Source organism: Passer domesticus, chromosome 4, assembly GCF_036417665.1.
Source record: "Passer domesticus isolate bPasDom1 chromosome 4, bPasDom1.hap1, whole genome shotgun sequence".
Taxonomy (NCBI): Eukaryota; Metazoa; Chordata; class Aves; order Passeriformes; family Passeridae; genus Passer; species Passer domesticus.
The window spans coordinates 82,052,778-82,079,764 of record NC_087477.1 but is presented as its reverse complement, the minus strand read 5'-3'; the positions used below and the strand labels follow the sequence as shown (position 1 = coordinate 82,079,764).

Sequence of the window (26,987 nt, the reverse complement as noted above, 5' to 3'; positions counted from 1 at the left end):
TCCCGGCGTGCTCCGCGGTGGAGGACAGCTCCGGGTGGGCCCGCCTCTGGACTACAACTCCCGTAGTGCCCCGGGGCTCGGCCCCGCCCCGGCGGGGAGCGGTTTCCGCTCGGCAGCATGGCGGCAGCGGCGCGGAGCTTGCGGCTCCGGTGCATCCCGGTGCCACCGGGCGTACAGCGCTGGTGCCGAGCGCTGACCGCGACCGCTGAGCCACCGCCGCCCCCTCCTCCTCCTCCTCCTTCCCATCCCCCGCCGCCGTCCGCCTGGGGCCGGTCTGTGGCGGCGGCGGCGGGCGCCGGGGCGGCGGCGCTGGTGCTGCTGTGGGCCCGGGAGCGCCGCCGGGCCCCGCTGAGCGCCGCCGTGCCCGCCCCGCCGCCCGCCCCGCCGCCCACCTCGCCCCGCGCCGCCTTCAACTTCATCGCTGACGTGGTGGAGAAAACGGCGCCCGCGCTGGTCTACGTGGAGATCGTGGGCAGGTACCGGCACCGGGACGGCCCGGGAGCGATGTCCCTCCGCAGTGTGGCCCCGGCCTCTCCTGAACCGACCCGGAGGGATGCCACGAGTGCCTCGGGAGGGACGGACACTCCGCTGCCGCTTCCATGTCCTGCGGGGCCGTGTCCTTCCAGGCTGCCCCGTTACTCTGCCTGGCAGCAGCGCTTGGTGTTCATTTCCCTTTGTGCTCTCCGAAGTTCTCACCATCCAGTGGCTCTCGGAGCAGCTCTGCCCTCCAGCTGGGTGGCTGCTGCTCCCGGCTCGGTGTCACCTGTGTGCAGTGTCACCCTCGCTGTCTCACGGTGTGAGGAGGCACCGGCTGTGCTGCTCCTTTCTGGGTTCCTGACCCACACTGCAGTAATTCAGCACCAGCTGGGCTTTGGCCTTGCTGTCCATCCCGTTTTCTGTTCACCTCACCTGACTACCGGCAGAGCTTGGGGTGTCTGACAGGGCTCCCACTATCAGGAACAATTCCTGTTGCCTCTCAGGTGTTTGTTACCTGCTCCACGTGTCCTTGCACAGGTCACAGCCCCTCCTGCTCCCACGTGCTTCTGCTCCTGGTAGATTGTACCTTTGTGGCTGTGCATGAGCCCTGGATTCCTGATGCATTCGTGCACATTTCCCTGTTTCTGCAGACTCTTGGGACAGGGAAGCATCCCCCCATCCTGAGCGTGTCCAGAGGAGGGCAACAAGGCTGGTGAGGGGCTTGGAACACAAGCCCTGTGGGGAACGTTTGAAGGAGCTGGGGGTGTTTAGCCTGGAGAAGAGGAGGCTTAGAGGTGACCTTATTGCTCTCCACAACTTCCTGAAGGGATGTTGTAGACTGGTGGGGGTCAGTCTCTTCCACCAGGCAGCACTGACAGAACCAGAGGACACAGTCTCAGCTATGTCAGGGAAGGGATAGGTTGGATGTCAGGAAAAAATTTTAATTGAAAGAATAATAAATACTGGAATGCTCTTCCCAGAGAGGTGGTGGAATCAGCATCTCTGGATGTGTTTAAAAAAAGGCTGGACATGGCACTTGGTGTTATAGTCTAATTGAGGTGTTAGGGCACAGCTTGGACCCGATGATCTCAGAGGTCTCTTCCAACCTCACCACTCTGCGATTCTGTGATCGTGCTGCTGCCTCCCAGCCCCGTCCTTGCCCCTCCTGACCCGTGCCCTCCTTGCAGGCACCCCTTCCTGGGCCGGGAGGTGCCCATCTCCAACGGCTCTGGCTTCGTGGTGTCCCCGGACGGGCTGATCGTCACCAACGCGCACGTGGTGGCCAACCGGCGCCGCGTGCGCGTCAAGCTGGCCAGCGGCGACATGTACGACGCCGTGGTGCAGGACGTGGACCAGGTGGCCGACATTGCCACCATCAAGATCAAGCCCAAGGTGCGTGCGTGCCCCCGGTGGCCGCGGGGACGTTCCGTCCATCTCGCTGTTGGGATGTTACCAGTATTGCTGACGGGACGTGGCGTGGCGTGGCTTGGCCCTGCTGCTGAACCAAATAGTGGCAGCTGTGGTGTGTTTCACACCAGAGACGCTTTTGGCTAGCTGGGCACGTTGGGACAAGTCCAGGCATGCCTCAGATAGCGGCGGATGGAGCTGCCTCCCATGGAGGGTCTGCTCCACAGGTTTCCCTCTGCTGGAAAAGCTTTAAGGTGATGGTGAAGGAAGGAGTTGGTTCTGATGGAGGGTTTTAATCCAGAGCTTTTATTCTGGCCCGCATGGCTTCTGAATCTAGCAACAGCTCCAGCAGAACCCCCAGCTGCGTGGTGTGCTGGCCCTTTTACCTGGGGGAGAGGGGCAGGGACAGGGTAGGAAGCCACCAACCAGGTACAGGAGAGGAGGTCTCAGGGGACAAAGGACACCTGGATAGTCCATTGTCCCTCCTAGAGGTGGAAGGCATCCTTCGAATCTGCCAATCACTCCACGCCCTTCTGGAATTTCAGGATTGTCAGACAGTACTCAGCAGGGGTCAGGGTGGGGAAAGGAGAGGCCATTGACACACCTGGGGAAGGAATCTTCAGGGACAAACCCGGGGCACCTGGGGCAATCCATGACATCACCCCTCAACCTCTGTCTGCCCACAGCACCCTCTGCCCACGCTGCCGCTGGGCCGCTCGGCCGAGGTGAGGCAGGGCGAGTTCGTGGTGGCCATGGGCAGCCCCTTTGCCCTGCAGAACACCATCACCTCGGGCATCGTCAGCTCGGCGCAGCGCGGCAGCCGCGAGCTGGGCCTGGCCGCCACCGACATGGAGTACATCCAGACCGACGCTGCCATCGATGTGAGGGACATGGGGACACGGGGGGAGCGTGGGGGGTCTGGCTGGTCACTCTGGGATCGGCCTCAGGGTGGGGCTTCCGTGCTCTGCTCACACTCTCTCTCTCCTCTGCTGCAGTTTGGGAACTCTGGGGGCCCCCTCGTCAACCTGGTGAGTGCTGCTGCTTGTCGCCTTGCTGGCTGGGGCAGGGGTGTGCTGTGTGCCCCTTGCTCTGGGCCTCTCTGTGGGTGCTGGGGGGCTTCCTGGAGGGAGGAGGGAGAGGAGGGCTGAGCCTGGCATGAGAGCCCTGTGCAGTGCCTGAGGCTGCTGGAGCTGATGGGGCTTTGGTGGAGACAGGGTCTGGCTGGTGCTGGCAGGGCAGAGCCAGGGACTGCATGGACTCATCCTGTGGACTCAGCCCCTGGGTCCTGCCCAGCCTTGGCAGGGTCAGGAGGACACAGGGAAGGGGTGGGCACAGAGGCAGGACCCCAGGCTGGTGCAGTAGTTCCCCTGCCCTCCACAGTGATCCAGGCTGGGTCACTGCTGGGATTGCTGCACTGGGATCCCAATGCCCTTTCCCTGCAGGATGGCGAGGTGATTGGCGTGAACACCATGAAGGTGACGTCAGGGATCTCCTTTGCCATCCCCTCGGACCGGCTGCGGAAGTTCCTGCAGAAGGAGGAGCACCGCAAGAGTGAGTGGGGAGCTCCCTGCTCGGGCTCTGGGGGAGGACGGGAGAGAGGGAAACTTTGGGCTCTGGACCCTTCTTCCCAGGAGAAGTCTTTGTGGTCTCATCTGGTGCCACAGGAAAGCTGTGCTGCTGCTGCCTTGCCCTGTCTGGTTTTCCTGTGACACTGGGGAGGGACATTCTCTGTCAAAAATCTGACAAACCAGGGAAGCCAAGTCACGGTGCAAAATGCAACACCTGGACTGAGCTGTTGCAGGCATTTGGAATGGCTCTGGATGCTGCCTGCCCTGAGGGCTCAGCCCAGCACTGTTCTGAGCACATCTCTGTTTTCCAGCCGTGACATTCCATGTCCTTTCCCTCCACAGGCTCTTGGTTTGGCAATGCAGAGTCCAAGCGCCGCTACATCGGGGTGATGATGCTGACCCTCACTCCCAGGTACCTGTCCTGAGCTCAGGGGCCCACAGACCAGTCCTGTTGGGGCAGGAATGTGATGGGATCTTCCCAACTAACTTGAGGGTGCCTGGTTTTGGGAGGATTGTCTCTACAGCTTAAGCTTTCACTCTCAAATCTCTTTGTGCTTGTGTTGTGGTTAGAATGCCAGCTGGCTCACGGGTAAATTGGAAACTTGGAAGTTTCTTCACTGGTAGCAGATGCTGTGAGCAGATAAAAAGTGCTCTGCCTCTCCATAGGAGGTCAGGCTGTGCTCCCAGGGAACAAGGGACAGGACTAGAGGAAACTGCCTCAGGTTGTGCCAGGGCAGGTTGAGGTTGGATATTGGGAAAATTCCTCCTTGAAAGAGCTGTCCAACCCTGGCATATCTGCCTAGGACAGTGGTGGAATCTCTGTCCCTGGGGGGGTTTAACAGCTGTGTGTATATGGCACTTGGGGACGTGGCCAGTGCTGGCCTTGGCAGAGCTGGGGGAGTGGTTGGACTTGATTTTAAAAGTCTTTTCCAACCCAAACAATTCTTTGAAGTGCCCATGCCAGCAAGCAGGACCTGTGCTCTCACCTCTGGGAGAAGGACAACACCTGCTCTGGTTCCTTGGCTCTTGCAGCCACATTTAAGGGACCTTCAGCTTCCTCTTGGGGCTGGTGTTGTGCTGTGCTGGGCAAACGCCTTTTGGGGCTGTGCTCTGCCCTCCTAAAGCTCTGGTGAGTTCCCCAGTGCCCAGCAGATGGTGCTGGTACCCGGCAGAGCCCCGGGGATGTGGGAGGCCAGCCCAGCCTCCTCCTGCTCCCCTGGCCATGCTTGCAGGGACCGGCTCTGTCAGGAAGCAGCGTGAAATTCCTCGGACACGGCTCCGGGCACGCGGCTCCAGCTTCCGAACAGCCCCGAGCTGTGATCCAGGGAAAGCACCTGACTGCCAGCCTTGTTTGTGCCCAGCAGGAAGGGCTCCCAGCAAGGGACTGCTGGCCTTGGAACCGGGTGACTGCCCTGAACCTTTCCATCTGGAAAGCTTTCCCTGGCACAGGAAGGAGAAGCTCTGTGTTGGGCACAGGCTCAGGCTCAGACCCCGTTGTTCTGTTCGTGGTGCCCAGGCCAGATAAGGGCAGTGGGCACAGAGATGTGTGAGAGTCCACAAGAAATCTCTTTTTTGGTTGTGAGGAAGGTGCTCAGAGCCTGGCAGACATTGCCTGGAGGGTCCTTGGAGATCCTCAGATCCCAGCTGGACACAGTCCAGAGCAGCCTGCCCTGACTGAGCCTGCTGGGAGTGGGGTGAGAGGAACTTGAGAGGCCTCTTCCCACCTTTGCTGTGTGAAATTGGGAAGGGATGGCAGCTTTCAGAGTTCAGCACAGACCACAGCCACGTGGGGAGCCCTGACTGGCAGAGCTGGGCAGAGACTGAGTGTGTGGGTCTGCAGGGATTGCAGCTGATGCAGTGTTTGAGGGAAGAATGCTGTCACTGGAGAGATCCAGCTGGAGTGTTGCATCCACTTCTGGATTTCATTCAAGACGGGTGAGGAGCAGTTGGGGAGAGTCCAAAGAGGAGCTGTGAGAGATGCAGAGTTTAATTTTGGCTTAGAAATTCCAAAATCTGTGGGAAAGTGTGAGAAACTGTGATTGTTTAGTCTCTAGACTCAGGGGGAGGGCTCTGCTGACATGTCTGGCAGGAAGAGGGGCACAGCTTGTGTTGTGTGTCCTGCCCAGCTAGGGCAGAGAAGTGAAACTGCAGCAGAGGAGGGGTGGGTCTGACCCTGGGGAGGGTGATGTGACATGGGGATGTGCATCACCACAGCTCTGATCCAGCTGGCAGCTGCTCCAGGGGTTTCCAGCTCTCCCTGATGCCATTTGGACTCTCAGCCTCTTGTTTTGACAGGAGGATGGTGGTGTTTGGGGCTGGCAGCTGTGGCTCATGCAGGGACACAGGAGGGGAGGTTCTGAACCTGGTCTCTGAGCCTGTGCAGCTGCAGGGAGCGGGGTGGGAGCCCTGCTCTGCCTCCAGCTCCATCCCTGATGCTGCTGTTCACTCTGCAGCATCCTGGCAGAGCTGAAGCTGCGTGACCCCACCTTTCCTGACATCTCCTACGGCGTGCTGATCCACAAGGTGATCATCGGCTCCCCGGCACACCAGTAAGTGCTGCACTGTGCCTTAGGGCTGGCTGAGGCAGCAGCTCTGGGATGTGTTTTGCTGCAGAGCAGCAGGGCTGGGCTCTACAGCAGAAACCACTTTTCCCACGCTGGCTGTCTTGCTGGCCAAGCGCAGCTCTAGAACCTCTGGTGCCACAGCACTTGGAGGACGATGACGCCGAGTGTCTGCCTCGCCATCTGTGAGCTTCATCCATGTTCTCCCTGCAGGGCAGGGCTGAAGGCCGGGGACGTGGTGCTGGAGATCAACGGGACGGTGTCACGGCGTGCCGAGGACGTGTACGAGGCGGTGAGAACGCAGCAGAGCCTGGCCCTGCTGGTGCGGCGTGGCTACGACACCCTGCTGGTGAGCGTCGTCCCCGAGGTCACCGAGTAGCAGAGACCACCCAGCTGGAGCTGAGGGCAGGACTGAGACGTGTCTGTGCTGGCCAGGCAGAGACAGAGCTTGTGCAGGGCTGCAAGGGGCCAGAGAGGGGCCTGTGCTTGGGTGACTTGTGGTACAGCTGTGCCCCTCTGTACTCAAATAAAGCACTTTTCTAGCGGCCCCCAGGGCCGTGTCATCTCCTTCCCATGGTAGCAGCAGTTGCCTGGTGGAGGCTGGGCTGTGTGGGACCTTGTTTCTCCTGTCAGTCCCCACATGAGACTCAGCTTGCTGTGCCTCCAGGAACCTTATCAGTGTTCATGGTGTTCTGCCACCTGCTTGGAACCCACCTGGGCTGGGATCCAGCTCCTCTGTGTACCTGGCAGGCAGCTGTCGAGCCGTGGACTGTGTGGCCCCTCTGTGGGTGAGAGCAGCCCCAGAGCGGGTCTGGGACTGGCTTTACCTCCCCGGAGCGCAGCAGTGCTGGTGTGCCACGGCCATCTGGTCACATCCCTTCTGCTGGGAGCTGTGCCTGCTCCAAGCCATGTGTCCACATCCCCTCCTGCAGCAGCTTTCCAGGCCGTGGTAAATTGGTGTCAATGCTGGATTCGTGATGGCTGAGGTGGCATCTCCTGGCGAGATGTCCAGGAGGGATGAGCATGGGAGCCACAGCCAGGCCGGGGCTCTGCCTGTCCCGCCCTGAGCTCGCTGTCCGTGCTGGAGCTCTGCTCCCACACACACCCGGCCCCTGGGGACAGCTGGCAAGGCCTTCGGGGAAGGAGCAGCTCCAGCTGTTCCTCGCCTTCCTGGAAGAGCCGCGGCAGCGAGGGCAGCCCGGAGCAGCGGAGGAATGCGGCTGTCGGGCCAGGCCCTGCCCGTGCCGGCGCTCCCGAGCCCCGGCCGGCTGCTTTTGGGACGTGAAAGCAGCACAGTTCCTCGGGGGTGCTGCGGCGAGGGGCGGCTCTGCCCTGAGAACAAGCCTCCTTTCAGCAGCCCCGGCCCCGCCGGAGGAATTCGGGCCGCCGGCCCGGGGGAAATGGGGGGAAATGGCGGCGTGTCTGGCATAGCTGCTCCGGCTGCGCTGACCGCAGCGTTCCAGGGCCGCGCCAAGGCCTGCCCCCTCCTCCTCCCAGGCTGAGGGCAGCTGAGGGGCTCCCCGCAGTGGGGAAGGGCTGCTGGGGTCAGAGCACACAGCTGAGAGCTGGGCTGGATTCCCTCAGCCCTGGTGTCACATCCGAGTGTTCCTGCCCAGCGTCTCGGCCCCAGGCCTGGCCGGGCTGTGCTTCCACACGAGTCGAGGCAGCCCCGCTCTGCTGTGAGACCTCGGTTCTTGTGGGGCACGGTCCTGTGGACCCCTGTCCTCAAGGGTCACAGCCCCAGGATGGGGTTTCTGCTCCGTAACATTCACCCTGGATGTGGTGAGGTAGAACCAGCTCTTTCCCACATCCCTGCTCCTCAGTTCCTCCCCACAGGCTGCTGCTGGTCCCTGCCTTTCACCCAGCTGGGCTTCCCCCTGAGGACCAGCCCTGGCTGAGGATGGTGCTGGGGGCTGCTCGGGACAGGGCTGTGTGGATGAGGCATGGCAGGGGCCAGGGGATGCTCCCACCCTGTGCCAGTGTGGCCACCAGCCCTGCAGAATGAACCATGCCACCTGCTCCTGCCAGGCTCCTCATCCCAGCCCAGAGACGTGCCAGCAACCACTGGGAAATAGAACTTACAACTTTATAGAGGAAATAAAATTACAACCGAGAAACGGGGTAGGAGCCACCCCTGGGCAGCGCTGTGGGCAGAGACACCTGCACCATCCTGGGGGGACCAGGAGCTCCTGTGTGGGTGGTGGGCCCTGGGGGTGAGCTGTGGGGTGACAGGAACCAGGGCTGAAGAGGGGAGTGGGAGCTGGGGTGCAGCTGGGATGGGAGGGACGGGGGGTGCAGGACCTCCCGGACTGTACCCGTGTGCCGCAGCCCAGGGGATGTGGGCACGCTCTTCTGGCCAGTGGTTGGGGTGGCAGCCCCAGGCTGGGAGGTGCAGGTGTGGGTGCCCCCAGCACCAGCCCCCCCGAGGTGGGGAAGGGCAGCCGGTGGCGAGTCCTGGGCAGTCCCCGGCAGGACACAGTGGCAGCAGCACTGGGCATCAGGCCTCCCTGCCGGTCTTCCAGCGGCTTCCTCCCACCAGTATGGGGTGAGAGAGGGAGATGCCTGTCTCCCCAGGGCCGGGGCCCTATGAAATCTGGTTGTTGAGCTGACCTGGGTACTGCTCAAACCGCTTGTTGGCCTCCTCGCTGAGCGCATCTCCTGCGGGCAGAGGGCAGGGGCTGTCAGCTCTGCTGCAGTGCATCCCCTGCCCTGCCAGCACCATCCCAGCCCGTGCTCATCCTCATGGCTTCCTGCAGCCCTTCACTGCCCTCCACCCTCCCCCTGTGCCGTGCCCGGGCTGTTACCGATGTGGCAGCTGTGCACCCAGATGCGGTGCCCGTCGTACTTGCAGTTGCATTTCATGGCGTTGTTGGTGAAGTCACTTTCTGCCACCTCGAAGTTGGGGTTGATCACGACCTGTGGGGCACCGACAGTGAGAACCCTGCCCCAGCCCCACAGGATGTGTCTCCCCAGCTGTGGTGGGTGTGCTGGAGAGCTCCAAGGAGCCAGTGGCTGCTGATGTGGTGGGGTGGTTGTGTCCCTGTGCACCATGTGCCCATGAGCAGTGCTGCCCAGAGTTGGAAAACCCACGTGGCAGCGTGTCTGAGCAGCCCTGCACGTCTGTGGGCACAAGGACAGGCACTGTCCCATGCCAGCACACCCACTGAGCTCCAGTGGGAGAGAGGGATGGGTGGCTGAAGTGTGTGGAGGGCTGAGGTGCAGGGACAGAGGCTGGGAGGGTGGCAGGAGGGGCTGGCAGGGTCAGGTGCAGCACCTGCAGGATGTAGTTGCCTGGCTTGACGTCGGTGATGTCGATCCACTGGCAGTCGATGTCGTGCCGGTACAGGTCCCAGCAGCCCACGGTGATGCCCTGCTCCCCAAAGTTGGCACACTCGTACCTCTTGGCCACATCTGCAGGCAGAAAGAGACACAGGTGATCCCTGCTGAGACCCCCAGCCTGGCCCCACGATGGGGACATGGGCAAGGACAGTGCTGCAGGGCCCCACGCTGCCCACCTTCCTCGCACTCGGTGTCCTCCAGGCAGAAGCTGGCCTTGTGTCCCTCGGCCACCTTGGTGCCATTGGGGGTCAGGATGTCGTAGTGGGTGAAGATGTCCATGCTGTGGTAGTGCCTGTGGGAGGGAGCCAGCGCCTGCTGCAGCCTGCCCTGCATCAGCCCCCTGCCACCAGGAATGTCCCCACAGCCCCTGCTCTGAGGTGGCAGCACTGTGAGGTTGGGCGAAGTTGTGTCCTGCCCTGGAAGAGGACACAGCTGTCCCCAGCCAGCTGGCCCAAACAAGCAGAGGGCTCAGTTGCAGGGCACAGCCTGGAGACCCCAGCCCCTACACTGCTCATCCAGGATCAGCCCTAAGCCAAACCAGGCAAAATTGGACCCTGGGCAGCAGGTTGTCAGTGTCACCCTCACCTGGTGTCACCCTCATCCAGCATCACCCTCTCTCAGTGTCATACTTGCAGAGTGTCACTCTCCTCACCCAGCCCACTGCAGCACCACCACCCTCTCCCCTCCCTGACCCCCAGCCCCACCTGTCCCCTGCCCCACACGCACCGGTGGCACTCGTGCCAGACCCAGGAGTGGCGGCCGGCCTTGGGGCGGAAGTCGGCGCGGCCGCGGTTGTGGATCTGGGAGGAGAAGCGGAGCAGGCGGCGGTGGCCGTAGGGCCAGTTGGCCAGGCGGGCCGAGCTGGCCAGGCAGTTTTCCTCGGCGGCGCAGTACAGCATGTGCAGTGGCCGGTCCTCGATGTACGCTGTCTCCTGCACCAGCGGCGCGTGCAGCAGCAGGTCGGAGGCGGCTGGGGACAGGCGGCTGCTCAGGGACGGGCCCTGCCCTCGGCAGGGATGGGGCGAGTGGAGGGGAGGGGGCAGTGCCCAGGGCTGAGCCAGTCAGGGGGACATGTGCCCTCTGCAATGGCTGGGTGTTGGCTGACCCTGACCTCCAGGTGCAACCCCACTGAGCACAGCCCCTGGCCCCACAACACTGTTGTCTACAGAGCCCACTGCCTGCAGACCCCACTGACTGCAGACCCCAGTGCTCAGAGTCCATTCCTGCAGACCCCACTGCCCACAAACCACACTGCCCACAGACCCCAGTGCTCAGAGTCCATACCTGCAGACCCCACTGCCTGCAGACCCCACTGCCCGCAGACTCCAGTGCTCAGAGTCCATACCTGCAGACCCCAGTGCTCGCAGACCCCAGTGCTCGAAGACCCCAGTGCTCAGAGTCCATACCTGCAGACCCCACTGCCCACAGACCCCAGGGCTGAGTCCATACCTGCAGACCCCACTGCCCACAGACCCCAGGGCTGAGTCCATACCTGCAGACCCCACCGCTCACAGAACCCAGTGCTCCGAGTCCATACCTGCAGACCCCACTGCCTGCAGACCCCACTGCTCACAGACCCCAGTGCTCAGAGTCCATACCTGCAGACCCCACCGCTCACAGAACCCAGTGCTCCGAGTCCATACCTGCAGACCCCACTGCCTGCAGACCTCACTGCTCACAGACCCCAGTGCTCAGAGTCCATACCTGCAGACCCCACTGCCCACAGCCCCCTCTCTGCAGAGCCCCCACCACAGACAGGCCCCCCTCAGCCCCCATGGCCGCTCACTCTCGGAGCAGATGACGCCTGCAGCGAAGCGCGTGCCCGTGTTCCTGCAGCTCAGGCTGGCACCGTGGTGCTGGCAGTGGCTCAGGGACATCTCGTGGCCGGCGCACTTCACCCCGCTCATGACCATCTCTGTCACGTTGCTGGCGTCCCAGTACCACGTCTCCTGGCGAGGGGGTGAGGCAGGGTGGGTGGCAGGACTGGCGGCTGGATTGCCCAGGATCACGTATACCCAGGCTGCAGCCAAGCCCCCCACCACACCCCAGGTCCCTAGTTTCCCACAGGGGTCCAGCTCCCTCTGTCCCCATGCAGCCCCACGGTGGTTTGGGAAGTGCTGGCCGGTGCCTGTGCTCACCAGGGCACCACTGGGGGCCCTCCTCGCTGGCACCTACCGTCACAGCATGCAGGGAGTAGCCCAGGCCGAGCTGACGACAGGCCACCATGGCCTCCTTGGTGGTCCAGCCATCGCTGCAGACCGTGCCCCACTTACTGCCTCGCTTCACCTCCACGCGGCCCTCAAACTCTGTCCTCCCGCCGGCCAGGCGGATCTGCGGGGAAGCCCTGGGGCCGTGAGCGCGCACCCCACGCTGTGCCACCACCTCCTGTCCCACCGCCACCCCCATCCATCCCCGTCCCCAGCCCCGTGAGCGGTGGTGCTGGCTGCTGCTGCCCTGGCCAAGCTGGTGCTGGCACCTACTTGTAAGCCGTGGTTAGCGAATCCCAGACCCAGCTGGCGACAGGCCACCATCGCCTCGAGCGTACCCCAGCCTTCGCCGCAGACCAGACCCCAGCGGGGCTGCTCCCCGTCGCCAGCCCCCACCGCCACCTCGACCCGCCCCTCGAAGCGGCTCCGGCCCCCGCTCAGCCGAATCTGCAGAGAAAGGCGGTGGCAGCGTCACCACTGTCACAGGTGATGCTCCCCCTGCGCCGCAGGGATGTCCCCAGCCCCCGTCCCAGCACTGCCGGGGCACACAGGGATGGGGGAGCCAGGAACTGAGCAGAGCCAAGCACGGCTTCAGCTGGCAGGGAACTTGCCAAAACTGGTGGGTTTGGGGACAACAAATCGCTTGTGAGTTTGGGAATTGTCTCACCAGCGCAGGGAAAACAGTTCATTTTGAAATGGCGTCATTTCAGAAATGACAGGTGTGAGAGAGTTAAAGATCATTAAAGAAGCTCAAAGTGGATGAAACGATGGGCCAGGGCAAACAGGACAAGTGGCTCCATTTGCTAGTTTCATCACAGGTAAAAAAAAAAATCTCTCTTGGTTGTCCCACAGTGATTTTTTTTTTTTCTGATGTTTCTGCTGGGGAGTGGGCACAGGCTGGCAGCAGGAAAAGCAGCAGGGAGCAGCTGCCCCACACCTCCCCTCACAGAGCAGCACCCACAGAACACCCAGAGCCCCCACAGCCTCCCCTTCTCACAGGAGCTCCCACCCACAAAATCCCTGAGCTCCCAGGACAGGGGGAAATGTGTGGGGTGCAGAGGAGACACGAGGCTCCCATGGATGCTGTGGGCCTTTCCCAGCACCCCACTCTGAGCCCCGTGGAGCCAGCAGCCCCCCGTGGTGCCCACCAGGTTCTCGTAGCCCATGTAGGGGACGTTGCAGCGCACAGCCGCATCCTCCGTGTGCTTGCAGTCCTCCTGCGTGATGTTCCTGAAGGGGCAGTTCCACAGGGACTTCTCGGTGCCCCGGCACTGCACCTCGTTCAGGTGGATGGGGCCCGTCCCTGCCGGAGGACAGCAGAAATCAGGGCCCTGTGACACAGGGATGCTCAGGGCCACCCATGTCCCCAAGGCTGCCCTCTATTTTTGGCAGGTCTGAGGGAGTTGGACACTCCAGGCTGCACAGCTGCTGCCCAGGGCAGTGTGGTTGAGTGGCTGTGGTCCCACTGGGATGCTCCATATGCATCCCAGTGCTCACAGGACACCCCAGCCAAGCAAAGCCTGGGTAAGTGCCTCATCCACGGCTCCAGGAGGGGATGCCTGGCGCTGTAGCAGCCACAGGGCCTGCAAGGCCTCCCTGGAGGTCAGCTGCCTAAGATAAGAAATGCCTAGTCGTGATGACTGGACCAAAAGAAGCTCCTCTTCCACCTTCAGACCCTTGTTATCTCTCTGTAAGACGACAGCTCACTTGACCCTTACTGTTGGACTGTTTCCCAAAACCCCTAAACCCTATATAAACCCCCATTTCTGTGCTGTTCAGAAGAGCTGTCACTGTCACCCTTCACAGAAGCTGCTAAAAAAGACACGTCTGTGGAACTGTGTCACATTCACATTTTCTGAAAAATCCTTTTGCCCAGGTTTTTTCTCCTGGGAAGCTGAGAAGCCTCAGGAAAAGGAAAACAATTCTTATCTCATTTGCTTCTCCTGTGCTGTGCTCACGTGGAATGTGTTTGGAGATTGTTTACCCACAGGTGATTGTTTCACTGGATTCTGCTGGGAGTTGTTTTCACTCTTTGGCCAACCAGGGCCAAGCTGTGTCAGACTCTGGAGAGAGTCACGAGATTTCATTATTATCTTTTTAGCATTCTGTAAGTATCCTTTCTCTATTCTTTAGTATAGTTTGGTTTAGTATTCTTTAATATAATATAGATCATAAAATAATAAATCAGCCTTCTGAGAACATGGAGTCAGATCATCATTCCTCCCTGTCACGAGGGTCCCTGCAAACACAGTGGAACTGCAAACAACTCTTCTCCCTCCTGTGTCTGCCGAGGCACTTAGCAACCAAAGAGCTGAAATCACCAAGAGCTGAACTCACCAAAGAGCTGATCTCACTTAAGAGCTGAGCTGCTGGCTAAGATTGCCTGCAGCCAGGAGCCTGCCTGAGGGACCTGGACAAGTGGAGCTTAGCAAGGCTTTGCTATCCAGACACCTATGGCAGCTGGGGTCAGAGAGACCCCAATAACCCCCTGCCCTAATAAATATGGTGCCTCTGCCCTGGCAATACAATATTCAAACTACAATTTTAAGTTGCTATTCACAAAGCAGAAGGAATGCAGAAACATGGATCACATTTTTCAGATATTCTCTGCCTGTTTCTCAGGTTTCAATGGTTCATAACCATTGCATTTGAATTTTACACCCTTGTTCTGTCCAAGTTGCCACGGGTATGCATTTAAAAAAATCCTCATCAAAACATACTTTGAAGAGTTATGGAATCTGCCTTGCTACTTCCTCACCTACATTTATTTCCTCGTCAAAAATGTATTCCATAGAAGGAAAACGCAGTGAAAGGTTTCAAATGGAAACAGGATAAGAGCCTCACCTTGGCCCATGCGTGCCCCGGTGAGGGCCTCCTTGGCGCTGCCGAAGCCCAGCTCGCGGCACACGACGCTGGCCGACTGCAGGTTCCAGCGGTCGTCACAGACCGTGCCCCACTCGCTGCTCCTGAGCACCTCAACGCGGCCCTCGCCGACCCTGGCGCCGCCCTTCAGCCGGATGCGGGGCTGCGGGAGCGGGGACAGGGCTGGCACAGTGTGGGATGGCACAGCACAGCGCTGGCCACGACTCCTGCGGTGTGCAGGGACAGCACGCCATCCCCACCTCCTGCTCTGGATGCCACAGATTGCAAGGCAAGACGTATTCTATATGCCATCTGTGTGGCAGCTGTCTTTTGTCAAGTGGGCAGTTTTCCTTATCTCTTCCACACCCACTCCTCCCTCAAGAGGGACATCTGCTGATAACAGGCTATGGAATGTCACTGCATGGCTGATAAGAACTACAGCATCCCACTGGGAGATGGGAGCCCAGAGGGAGCAGCCAAGCATTCCTACCTGGATATAATCTGGAGATTCTGGAAATTACATATACATCTTCTCCACTGGATTTCCCAGAGGAACAGCAGCTGCCTCTTCCACTGGATCTTCAGAGGAAGACTACACCCTTTTCTACAGGATCCCTGCTCCAGCAGAACCACACCTGACACTCCAGGAGGACTGCAGCCACATTTCCAACTGGACTGCTGCCAACACCCTGACCCACAGGGTGTCAGGTTGTGTTCTGACTCTGTCAGTGTTGTTTTAGTTTACTGCATTGTTTATGTTATCCTTTTATTTTCTTCCCTCGTAAAGAACTGTTATTTCCTGCCCTATATTTGCTGCCTGAGAGCCCCCTTATTTTAAAATTCATAGCAATTCAGAGGGAGAGGGTTTACATTTTCCATCTCAGGGAGGCTCCTGCCTTCCTTAGCAGGCACCTGTCTTTCCAAACTAAGACACTGGAGCTGGTCACCCAGTAACCCACACACCTGCAGAGCCCAGGGGACAGAACCTGGCCCAGAGCCTGGCACTGTCCAGCTGTGGGCCACCACAGGGCTTGTCCCCCTCCTTGTGGGGCTCACCTGGCCCTGCTGCTGCTGCTGCTGGCGCTGTTTCTTCTTGTGGGCACTGCCAGTGCTGAAGAGGGGCCCGGGCACGCAGCTGACCACGGCGGGCATGCCGGAGCCGCAGGCCGCCGAGGAGTTGCCCCGGTAGAACTCGAAGGAGCACATGGACAGGTGCACCTCTGTCCCCGTGCAGGACACCGAGTGCAGGCGGTAGTTGAGCTGCTGCCGCTCCGTGAAGAGCCTGTGAGGGGAGAGGAGCCCTGAGCCACGGCCAGCGTGGCCAGTGGCAGTGCAGGTGTCACCAGCCACCCTGCCTGCAGCTGCATGCGCTGGCTGTGCCCCTTGCCCTGTCCCCACCCCTTGCCAGCTGCCTGTCCCATACCCCCAGCAGCACAGGGACACACGTGGGGACACGCACAGCTCTGGTGGGACTGCACGGGGCTCCTGTCTCTGGCTCTCCACTGAGCCATTTACCTCTTCTTGGGCCCTACGTCCTCCCTGTGCTTTTGTTTAGGCTGAGATTTGGAGGCCAGCCTGGAAAATAGAAAACAACCATCACAAAGCCTGGGATGTCAGGCTGCCACCTCTGCCCTCAGCAGTGACACGGGGAGCACAGCCTGCCCTGGCTTCACTGGAGGCTGAAGTGGGCACCTTGGCCCTCAGGAAAAAATCATGTGCATCCCCTTTGTGTCACACAGGGGTGCAACAGCATCATCAGCTGTCAGCAGTGTGACACAGCCACACTCCGCAGCAATGATGCAGTTTCCTGCATGCATCCCACCAGGAAACTGCTGGATGCAGCCACGTCCTGCTCTGCCTTGTCACACAGCAAAAGATCAAACACCAGCAGCCACCATTTGATCGGTCAGGTGTGGCTGTGGCTGTGTCCTCATCCAGATACCAAGCCACCACTGCGCCGTGTCCCCAAGGTGCAGGACACCCCGCAAGCAGCACCAAGCAAGCAGCACAGGCAGCCCCAGGGTGCTTGTCCTGGGGCCATGGGGCACGGTGGGACTTGCTGCAGGCTGGCAAGGACCTGCTGCCAGTGAGGGAAACAGCCCTGGCACAGGCTGAGCCAAGAGGGGCCCAGCACACACAAGGTGTAGGTGCAATCCCTCAAATGCTTGTTTCCCTCAGGGAGGAAGATGCTGAGCAGAGCCAAAACCCCAGAGACCACAAGGAGTGAAGAGCAGAGTGGCCCAAAGGAGGGCAGGGGACTGACAGCCCCAGGGACCAGGCAGAGCCAAGCCTGGCCACTGTCCCTGCAGGCCAGCACAGGTTGTGTCAGCCTGCACAGCCCAGCGAGCCCCAGGACACAGCACAGGGCTGGGATTCAGACAAACAGAGGGCATCAGTGCCCACTCACACTCAGGAAACCACATCTGCATCCTGCACCTGGATCTGGGCCCCCAGGACAAGAAGATGCCATGTATGTGGTGTGAGCCCCAGGGAGAGCAGCAAGACAGGGCGTGGGAGGAGATGGGGTTGGTGTGGGACTGTTCCAGCCAGGGCTGAGGTGGGAGCTGTGAGGATTCTGCCTCTTCCAGCAGAGAGGGAAGAGCACCAGAGGAAAGAGGCCTGACTGACAACAAAATGTTCAGGCTCAGGGTAAGGAAAACCTTTTGCCCATGAGGGCTGTTCCATATTGGAGCAGAAACCGCAGGGCTGCAGAACTTCCATCCTTGGAAGGTTTCAAAAGCCAGCTGGATGAAGTCCTGGGTTTAACCCACAGCTGGCTCTGCTCCACACAGGGAGCTGGACCAGGACTCCCAGCGGTCCCTTCCAGCCTGGATTAGCCTGTGCCTGCATATGACTGTGGCTGTGCAGCCCCAAACTGATCAGCCCCTACAAAACAGTGTGGCTCTCAGGAGCCAGTTCCTGCTCGGGGCACAGGGACAGGACTGCAGCCTCATGGAGACACAAAACATTTCCCCCAGTGCTGCAAGAGAAAGACCTGCTCGCTGGGAAAGGGGCCCTCAGCACCCAACCAGCCAGGAAACAGCACATTGGAGCAACCAGGACCTTCAGGTGGGAGTTGAGGAAACCTATGGGATGACCCTGCCTGAATTCCCATCACCAGCTTCAGGAGCTGGCAAGGATGACTGCAGGGGACACAGACCTGGGAGTGTCACAATGAAGAGCTCACAGTGGGTGTAGGGCACATTCAGCACCAGGTGGGACTGGGGCAAGGCCCCGTGCTGGGGGCAGAACATCATGGTAGCAGGCTCAGGAAAGAAGTGCCATGCCCCAGGCAAGAGAGAATGGGCTCTGGGTCACTGTATCCACCAAGAGATCCAGCAGCAGGATTCAGGGATGGAGGGAAAAGGCAGCCAGACCATCCCCTGGGCCTGGCAGAAAGGCAGCAAGAATGAGTAGGCAGAGGATGAGTGGGCAGACCCCAAGCAGATGTGGCACTTGGGGCAGGATCTGCCACGCTGTGCCCATCAGCACTGCTGAGCAGGGGCTCTGGTGCCCATGCCAGCCCATCCTGCAGGGAATGGAGGGGTGCAGAGCCTTTCCAGCATCCCCAGTGCTGCTTTCTGCAGAAAGCAGCCCATTTCCACAGCCCTTCCTCCCCATCCACCAGGAGAGACAGCTCTGCTCCGAGGCCTCCTGCTGCCCTCCCAGGGTGCCAGGACTCCTGCCTGCTGTGCAGGTCAGGGCTGCTCTGCCAGGAGCATGACCAACCTGGGAGAGAGATCGTCTCTCGTGGGGAATGGGGGACCCCAGCATGCACAGGCAGGTCCCCTGGTGTGGGGTTTGTCCTTCTGGGTCAGCACAGCCCAAACCTTCAGTCTGCTCTGGATCTGTTTGTGCCCAGATCCATTCTGACAGCAGAGACTGGTGGGGCTGGACAGCCCAGCTCTGCCATGGCTCAGCAGATGGGGCCCTGGCCCCTTACCTGCTGCCCAGCCTCGGGCTGTGGCCCCTCGTCCTGGCTGCTCGCCTCAGCCGCCTGTGGAGCAACACCAGAGCTGCCTGCTCAGGGCACACACAGTGCCAGGCACGGCGCGTCCGTGCCCCTCGCTCCACCCACGGGGTGCCTGGAGCACCCCCTGATGGCTGCAAACGTCCCCTTCCTTGGGCTGGGGACAGCCCTGCCAGGGAGCAAAAGTGCTCCCCTTGGAGTGGCCTTGCTGTAGTGTGTGTGGTAGGGGGACACAGCCTCCCAACTACCCCACACCCCCCAGCTCGGTTAGCAAGTGTCCAGATGGCCATCTGGGGCTTGGACTGGTGAGCAGCAGCGTGGGAGGGATTTTAGGAGCCACAACACCCAACAGCACAGCCTCTGCTGTCCCCCCAGTACTATCCCATACCCCTGGCACCATCCCAGTTCTGCTTGGACACCCCTGCGGGCCACACTCACTTGTAGAAGTTCCTGTTGACTTTCTTCTCCGCCGGGAAGCCCATCATGCCGCAGACGACGCGGCTGTTGTGGCTGTCCCAGCCCTGGTCGCAGATCTGTGCCCAGCTGTCCCTGTAGCGCACCTCCACGATGCCCTCTGTCACCGGCAGCTGCTGCCGCCGCCCCCCGGACACCACCGGCCGCAGCCGCACCTCCTCCACGTGGCTCTGCTCGGTCTGCGGGGTCAGGTCAGCCCCAGCTCAGCCCCATCCCACTGCCCCTCCTCCTGCCAGCCCGCTCCCAGGGAATCTCCAAGGGTGAAGGAGAGGGGTCCCCAGTCACAGGTGGGGCACAGGGACAGCCAGTCCTGCATTCCTGCTGGCCTCATCTGATGGCCCTGGGCAGCCAAGGACTGAACCTCATGCAGAGAGCTCAGTGCCTCTTGTCCCCTTGGGTCCCCAGCTGCATCTCCAGGGAGAACAACCAGGTGCTGCTTCCTGCACCCCCAGGGCGAGTCCCCAGACTGTCCCACACCCAGGGCGCTCTGTGGCATCCTGGATGTCACCAGCTGCCCGCTCTGGCCAGCAGCCCCCTCACCTCGATGACGTTGGAGTCCTTGAAGCCCGGAATGCGTTCATCCTTGCAGACCACACCTGCATCCTCCTCGTGGCTGCAGTCGCTGTTCCCCCAGCCCCGGTGCTTGCAGTCCCTGATGTCCTTCTCGTTTCCAGCACAGTTCACGTTGTCCAGCCAGATCCGCCCTGCCAGACACAGCCCGGGGGTGAGGGGGAGCCAAGGGTCCCCTGGGAGCAGGGAAGGTGCCCACAGAGCATGGGGATCACATGGGTTACAGCAGGAGCTGCACACAAAGCTGAGGCCAGTGAAATGCCAGGAGTAAAGTTCTGTGTGGCATTCATATTCCCTGAACGTGATTTTCAGAGAAAAGGAAAACAATTCTGATCTCATTTGCTTCTCCTGTGCTGTGCTCATGTGGAATGTGCTTGGAGATTGTTTACCCACAGGTGATTGTTTCACTGGATTCTGCTGGGAGTTGTTTTCACTCTTTGGCCAATCGGGGCCAAGCCGTGTCAGACTCTGGAGAGAGTCACGAGTTTTCATTATTATCTTTTTAGCATTCTGTAAGTATCCTTTCTGTATTCTTTAGTACAGTATAGTATTCTTTAATATATGATAGTATGGTAAAGGAATAAATTAGCCTTCTGATAAGACGTAGTCAGATGCATCATCTCTCCCCTTGTTAAGGTTGCCTGAATTTACAATAGTTCTGGGTGGGGGTCTGCAGATGGGGAGCCTCCACCTCCCCAAGGGGCTGCTCTGACACACAGAAAGCTCCCACACATGTACACCTGAGCACACAATCACACATAAAGCTCCCACGTGTGCACACAATCCTACATAAAGCTCCCCTATGTGCACACAATCACACAGAAAGCTCCCAGACGTGCACACAATCCCACAGAAAGCTCCCACACGTGCACACCTGAGCACACAATCACACAGAAAGCTCCCATATGTGCACACAATCACACAGAGAGCTCCCCCATGCGCACACCTGGGCACACAATGACTGCCGGGCGCTCTGCAAACACACAGCCTGCCCCTTGCAGACGTGTGGTGGCTGTGCCCGGGGGGATGCCATGCCCAGCACCCCTCTCTTACCGACTCCTTTGCCGTACTTGGCGCTGTGGGCCCAGCCAGTGGCGGCCACGAAGCCCAGGTGGCGGCACAGCACGTGCGCGTTGCCCAGCGTGAAGTCGTCGTCGCAGACGGTGCCCCACTCGTCGTTGTAGAAGACCTCCACGCGGCCCTCGTTGTGCTTGCGGGGGTACCCGGCCAGGCGGAACCTCAGCTGGGGCCCGGCGGGGCGCGTGGGGCCCGGGGGGGTGGGCTGGGCACTGCCCACCCACAGCCAGGCGCTGCCCAGCAGCACCAGCAGCTCCGGCCATGCCCGCGTGCCTCCCATGGCAGCGGGGCCCTGCAGGGGCAGACAGCGCCAGGGTTGTGTTGGAACACCGATATCCCCATCCAGGCCCCCACATCTTGCCCCCCTGCCCAGCTCTGTGCTGGTTAAACGCCCTGCCCAGCACGGGCACAGCCATGTGCCCGGCCAGAGTGCCCCTAACACACAGCTCCTGCATCCTTGGGGCTGTCAGGGACATGCCCAGTGCCCCTGTCCCCTGAACCCCCTCTGCCAGCAGCCCCTGCTGAGCCCCCACTGCCCTGTCTGGTCACATCTGAAGGGCAATGAGGGCAGATGGGTGCCCAGGAGAGGTGAATGGAAGGAGGGGACGAGCTGCCAGAGCTGAGGGAGCTGGAACAGGCTCAGGGCACAGGGAAAGCCCAGCTGGACCGGCCAGGAGCTCGATCCAGCAGGAGCAGGGAATGGCTGCTGGCTGAGGGGATTCCAGCCCACGCTCCTGCCCTCCCTTCCATGACGAGCGAGGCAGCCGGAGCATTCGCATTCCTCTGACAATATTTGTGGCTCCCCGAATACCTGAGGGAGATGTGGTATTCCTGTACCAGTCCCACGGCAAACAATAGTGAAAACCCTTCTCTGTGAGCTGCCCTCCCTTCCCAGCGTGCTATTCCCATGGATCCTGTAGCTCTGGAGCAGCATTTCTGCACGGGGGGTGCTGGCAAGCTCTGACCCTTGCTCGCCCATGCCCACCTCACTGTCCACTGCAGCCTCGTGCCACCATCCCTGCCAGTCCCTTCCATGATGGGAAAGCATTCCCCAAAAACATGCCCAGGGCAGCCCCCCAGCAGGATATTTCTGTCTCCAAGTCCCCCTGAGCACAGATCCTGCCTGCTGCACTCACACAGACCGTGCTTGCCATTAGAAAACATTAAAAAACCCCAAGTTTTGGCTTTCCCGGGGTGATTTAAAATTTCCGTATTTAGCTGCAGTGTCACAGAGAAAGGGAAACAAATTCAAACCCCATGCAGAGCTGGGGGCTGGCACAGCTGCTCCACCTCCCCACCAGCCTCCAGGGCAGGGTTTTCACAGAGGACTCAGCCCCATTCCTGCTTGGTTCACTTTTCCAGGTGATGAGGACCTGCTCCACACTCCAGCCTCTCCAGAATGCCTCCTGGGCCAAGGCAAGGATGAACCAGGATGGTGCCCAGCGCCAGCCCCTTTGCCACACCCAAAACACCAACACAAGCCTCCACAGGGCCCAGCCCTGCTGCCTGCCTGCCCCTTTGGGCACATGTGACATTGGAGGTGCCACCAGGAGCAGCGAGAGCCTCGGGATGAGCCTGCAGAGATGCTCGGGAAGAGTGAGGAGTAACAAGGAGCAGCACTGCTGCTCCAGTTCCACAGCAGACACAGGGGTGGCAGTGACTGGATGTGGCACTCAGTGCTCTGCTCTGGCTGGCAAGGTGGGGATTGGTGACCCTGGAGGTCTTTTCCAACCCTGTAATTCTGTGAAGCGCATCACTTCCTTCAGAGCAACCACACCGGCGTGGGTCTGGCTGTCTCCTCTATCACATCTGGGGGGCAGGGGACACCACAGAGCTGGTGGGGACATGGCCCAGGCAGTTGGGGGTGGTGGGAGCCAGCTCTGGGCTCCTGGTGCCTCAGCTGCCTGCTCTGGCACTGCCAGAGCTCAGCAGGATGTGTGTTTGTGGGCAGAGAGAGGAGAAACGCTCTGCTGAACCTTTTAGCCAGCCAGCAGGAAGGGAGGGAGGCTGCAAAGGGCCACCCCAGCCCTGCCAGTGGCTCAGGAAAGGGGATCTCTGTGCTTGGAATGGGAATTCTCCATCCTCATCTCCACACTGCCTGGGAAGCAGGGAAGGGATGAGTTTGCCATCTTACAGCAGCAACAAAACTTCTTATTCCACCCCTGGGACACCGAGGGGACATTGCCCTGCCCAGAGGAAGGGCTGTAAACCCTCAGAGCTCTCCTGACACACAAATGTGGGCTCCCTCAGTGCTGAATACAACACACCTTGGGGTGTGTTTCCTTAGGAATCCACAACTGGAGCTTCCCCAGAGCTCCTGAGCGAGCAGGATGCTCTGCTGTGCAACTGGGCACTTCCACAATGGGGTCAGTACAACCCTAAAGGACACAATTAATGCCAATCTCCACGGTCTGGCAGAAATAGCCCGCGGCAGGAAGTGGGAATGGCCTTTTATGAGATCACAGGTCCTGTTAATTGGAGTGACTGTGTTGATGTAACAGGCTGAGACGGGAAGGCATTCGATTCATCTTGCACCACCTTTTGATGAATTAGCACTCAACAAAATCAGTGCACCTTCTGCTAAGTGGATTAAAACTGGTCACCTGCTGGAACTAAAATGTGGTTACATGGGGAAGTCACCACTCTGTGGGCTTTCTGGTCAGGATCACATGCTTTTCAAAGCAAAACTGTACCAGGAGAGGGAAAAAACACCTTCCTGCCACAAACTGCAGAGACAGAAAAGGGGTAATTGGAGATGGGAATAGGGACAGCCTGGTACATCAGCATGGTGCAGCCTACATCCCTGGCTACAAGGAAAATTAAAATTTGTGCATTGAGAAACAAAACACAGAGAACATGGCACCTGAAAAGTGCTTGGGCTTTGTGCAGCAAATCACTGATCCCCTCCAAGCCTCAGCAGCGTGAGCTCCAGGGTCCGTAATCCCTGCTCCTGGGTCCTGCTTCAGCTCTGCTCAGCATCTCTCATCCCCCTGTGCTTCCTCAGCTCTGCCACTCACCTCAGAGTTTCCCAGTGACGTTCCCAGCTGAGCTGTGTGGGACCAAAGCCTTTTCCATGGGCAGCCCAGGCGAGCTGCCACGCGAGCTCCCTGCAGCACAGCAGGGCCCCGTGCCCGTTCCTGCAGCACCTCCCTCTCCTCACACGCTCCGTGCCCGTGCCCATGTCCTGGGCAGCCAGGCTAACAGGGCCCTCATTGTGCACATCACTTTTTCCGTTCTCTGAGGCACAAGTTCTGCGTTTGCTCCTCTCCTGCTGCTCTGCTGCTCGTTCTTTTCAGAGGCTCTGCTCTGAGTGGGCAGCCCACCCCAGCATCCCAACCATCCTGCTGTCAGCTCCAGCCTGGGACAATCTCCTCTTGGAGCAGGGCTTGTGGCACTCGGGATGTGCTTGTGGCACCCTGGACGTGCTGCCCCAGGCAGGGATGCTCAGCAGAACTGCACGGTGAGGGTAAAGGGCTCTGGAGGACGGGCTGGCTGCAGCCAGCGCTGGGCGTGGGAGCCGGGAAGCAGCCCAGGTTCTTGCCACCGCCCAGGAAAACCTCAGGAATGTCCCAGCCGGGTGTGCACGAGGCCCTGAGCCACAGCCCAGCCTGCAGCACAGCTGGCACTGCTGGTGGGGTGTCTGAGAGTACTGAGGGCTCCTCCAGTTCTCAGCCTCAGCCCTGCTGTGGTGAGGTTGGTGTGGGTGAGAGGACCCTTCAGGGCAGGGGACAGCCCCACATGGCAGCAGGAGCCACGACACTGCTCCAACTGCCCCTGTGCCAGCCCACTGGCTCTGCTTGTCCCAGTGGGAGATGGATCAGAGGACAGAGTCACCCTGACAGGTGACTTACAGCCAGGCACTGTCCCCATCAGTGCCCTGCATCTTGCACAGGGGCTGCCCCTTCCAGAGCGGTCAGCTGTGCTGGTGCCCTGCGACCCAGGACTGTCCAAATCATGTGTGTCCTTCAGCAGTCGCTGGGCACACAGCAGGACATCAGAACCCCCACCAAAACCCCAGTGAACAGCCAACAGAGCTCCGGGTGAGGCAGGTCCTTGGGTAACTCCATGTGTTTGATCAGCACAAGGGTGACATCCCAAGCCACAGCAGCAGGGAAGGGCCAGGCCACCGAGGCCCCTCAGCAGCAGCCTTGGACACACCCACGGGGGACAGGGAGCATCCCAGGCACTGACAACTGGGAGGACTCAGAGAAGAGCAGCACAAGAGACCTGGGAAAGCCGCCAGCACAAGGGAGAGGAAGCTCGCTCTGTTTATCCTTCCTTGAGAAGGTTAAGGGGTGACACAGTCACTCCCTGTTGATGTCCCATGCCAGGACATCCCTGAGAGCACGGGGTCACGTCCCCAGCAGCCGGGGCAGGAGAAGGTCTGGTGAGTCCCATGGCTCCAGGGCTCCAGCCCTCCCCTTCTCCCCAGGGCCCCCTCACACTCGGCCCTTTCGCAATCCCGCCTGCTCCGCTTTTCCCAATTCCCGGCAGCCCCGGAGAGCCGGGAGCAACCGTGCACCAAGCAGGGGAGCCCCAACACCGCCACCCTGCTCAGGAGGGGACCTGACATGGGTCAGAGCTCCAGGGTAAGCACCACCAGGGTTTGGAAGGGCACATGGTTCCACAGTGGTCGCAGGAGCAGCAGGAAGCAGCCCAGGGCCACCATAGGAATCTGGATTCCCTGGCAGGATTGGTGTCACTCCCAAAAATACAGGGCTGGGAGCTCGCTGTCCCTCTCTGCCCCAGCCCTGCCACCAGTGTGTGTCCCCACCCCAGGCAAGGACAGGGAACGGACACAGGGACAAAACACTGTGTGGGGCTGGAGCTGCCCTTCCCCTTTCCCCTCCTCTGACAACTCCAGGCTGTCAGCCCTTTGGGCTACCTGCTGTCCCCGTGTCCTGCTGTCACCCCCTGAGGCAGGGCAGGTCACAGCACAGCTCCTGGCAGCTCGTACCCCCAGGAAGCCTCCGCAGGACACACAGGGCCCTCAGCACAGCTCTGCCCGCTCTGCCCGGGGCTCGGCAGCCCTGGGAGGAATGCGGGAACATCATGGGCCACCCCCAGGGGCAGAGGGCGGGCAGGGGGCTGTGGGGATGGTGTCCCAGGCACCCTGGAGCAGGGAGCCAGCCTTCCTGGACCGGCTGGAGACGGGACCGGCTCAGCTCTGAGAGCAGCCGGGAAGGCGAAAAGCCAGCCGAGGAGAATCATCCCTTCCAGCGCCCCACATCCCTCCATCCATCCTCCCTCTTCCATGAGCTGCAGCGTGTGCGGTGCTCATGGAAACGCTGAGTCCCCACGCCCTGTGCAACCCGCTGCTCGCACGCCTTGGGGTGCGGTACACCCCAAAACCAAACCCGGGCTCCGCTTCCCGTGGGACACCCGCGCTGCCCGCCCCGCTCCCGCTGCCCGCGGCACGGCACGGCACGGCACGGCACGGCACGGCACGGCATCGCCGCCGCACCCGGGACACCCCCGAGGCGCCCCGGCCCCGCAGGGCGCAGCCCCCGCCGCTCCCGGGACAGCCGGGCCCCGCGCGGTACCGCCGGGATGCCGAACCGTGCCGTGCCGAACCGAGCCCAACCGAGCCGTACCGAGTTCTGCAGCGCCGTACCGAACTGAGCCGTGCCGTGCTGAGCCGTGCAGTGCTGTGCCGTGTCCTGCCGCGCCGAGCCGAGCAATTTCGGTCCGTGCCGCCGCGCTCCGCCCCGGCCCGCCCCGCGCCGTGTCCGGGGCCGCCCCGGCCCCGCCGCCGGCACGGCCCGCACGGGCCCGCCATGGGCCCGCCGTGGGGCCGGCTCCAGCCCCCGGCCCGGCCCGGCCCGGCTCGGCTCGGCTCCAGGGCCGGCCCCGGACCCCCGGGAGGGAGAGGCCCGGCCGCTCCTGGGACCGCGGGGAGCCGCCAGCCGAGCCCCCCCTCACGGGGTTTCGGCCGTCCCGACCCCACCCAGCCCTCGCCTCACCCGCGGGCAGCCGGCTCCGAAGGGCGGGAGAGGGAAACAGGCAGGAGTGGTTCTCCTGGGTGCCTTTTTGCAAAGGCTGCAGTGGAGGGGATGGACAGAACCCATCTTGGTCATCCTGGCTGTGCTGGGCAGGCTGCAGCCCCCGAACCCCCCCCGAGATCCCTCCCTTGGTCATCCTGGCTGTGCTGGGCAGGCTGCAGCCCCCAGACCCCCCGAGATCCCTCCCTTGGTCATCCTGGCTGTGCTGAGCAGGCTGTGGCCCCCAGACCCCCCTGAGATCCCCCCTTGGTCATCCTGGCTGTGCTGGGCAGGCTGCAGCCCCCAGACCCCCCGAGATCCCTCCCTTGGTCATCCTGGCTGTGCTGGGCAGGCTGCAGCCCCCAGACCCCCCGAGCCCGGGGGTCCCATCCTGCAGGAAAGCCCCACAGGGCTGGGGCTGTGAGCATGGAGGCTGGGATGTGTGGGGAGCTGCTTTGTTTGAGGGGACACGAGACCGACTGTACCAGCCAGTG

General features: G+C 61.0%; 2 protein-coding genes across 6 annotated transcripts; one reads left to right on the top strand and one right to left on the bottom strand.

Moving 5' to 3' along the window:
* Positions 1 to 86: 86 nt before the first annotated feature.
* Positions 87 to 6,580, top strand: HTRA2 (HtrA serine peptidase 2). Its single transcript, XM_064419103.1, has 8 exons — positions 87 to 476; positions 1,665 to 1,869; positions 2,571 to 2,765; positions 2,880 to 2,912; positions 3,327 to 3,435; positions 3,795 to 3,864; positions 5,906 to 6,001; positions 6,227 to 6,580. Exons 1-8 carry the CDS (start codon positions 118 to 120, stop codon positions 6,390 to 6,392), a joined length of 1,233 nt encoding a protein of 410 aa, XP_064275173.1. The 5' UTR covers positions 87 to 117; the 3' UTR covers positions 6,393 to 6,580.
* A 1,063-nt stretch (positions 6,581 to 7,643) lies between these two features.
* LOXL3 (lysyl oxidase like 3) lies at positions 7,644 to 26,219 on the bottom strand. Of its 5 annotated transcripts, XM_064419092.1 has the most exons (16): positions 26,107 to 26,219; positions 20,489 to 20,804; positions 19,406 to 19,569; positions 18,830 to 19,044; positions 15,937 to 15,996; positions 15,478 to 15,703; positions 14,404 to 14,584; positions 12,708 to 12,862; positions 11,833 to 12,006; positions 11,528 to 11,683; positions 11,139 to 11,301; positions 10,079 to 10,322; positions 9,529 to 9,644; positions 9,288 to 9,424; positions 8,818 to 8,929; positions 7,644 to 8,671 (listed from the first exon to the last, which is right to left on the bottom strand). In XM_064419092.1, exons 2-16 carry the CDS (start codon positions 20,790 to 20,792, stop codon positions 8,598 to 8,600), a joined length of 2,481 nt encoding a protein of 826 aa, XP_064275162.1. In that variant the 5' UTR covers positions 20,793 to 20,804; positions 26,107 to 26,219; the 3' UTR covers positions 7,644 to 8,597. The 5 variants fall into 5 exon arrangements, with proteins under 5 accessions (XP_064275162.1, XP_064275165.1, XP_064275164.1 ...); XM_064419095.1 differs by lacking the exon at positions 11,833 to 12,006 and having other exon boundaries at positions 7,648 to 8,671; XM_064419094.1 differs by lacking the exon at positions 11,528 to 11,683 and having other exon boundaries at positions 7,649 to 8,671.
* Between the last annotated feature and the right edge of the window lie 768 nt (positions 26,220 to 26,987).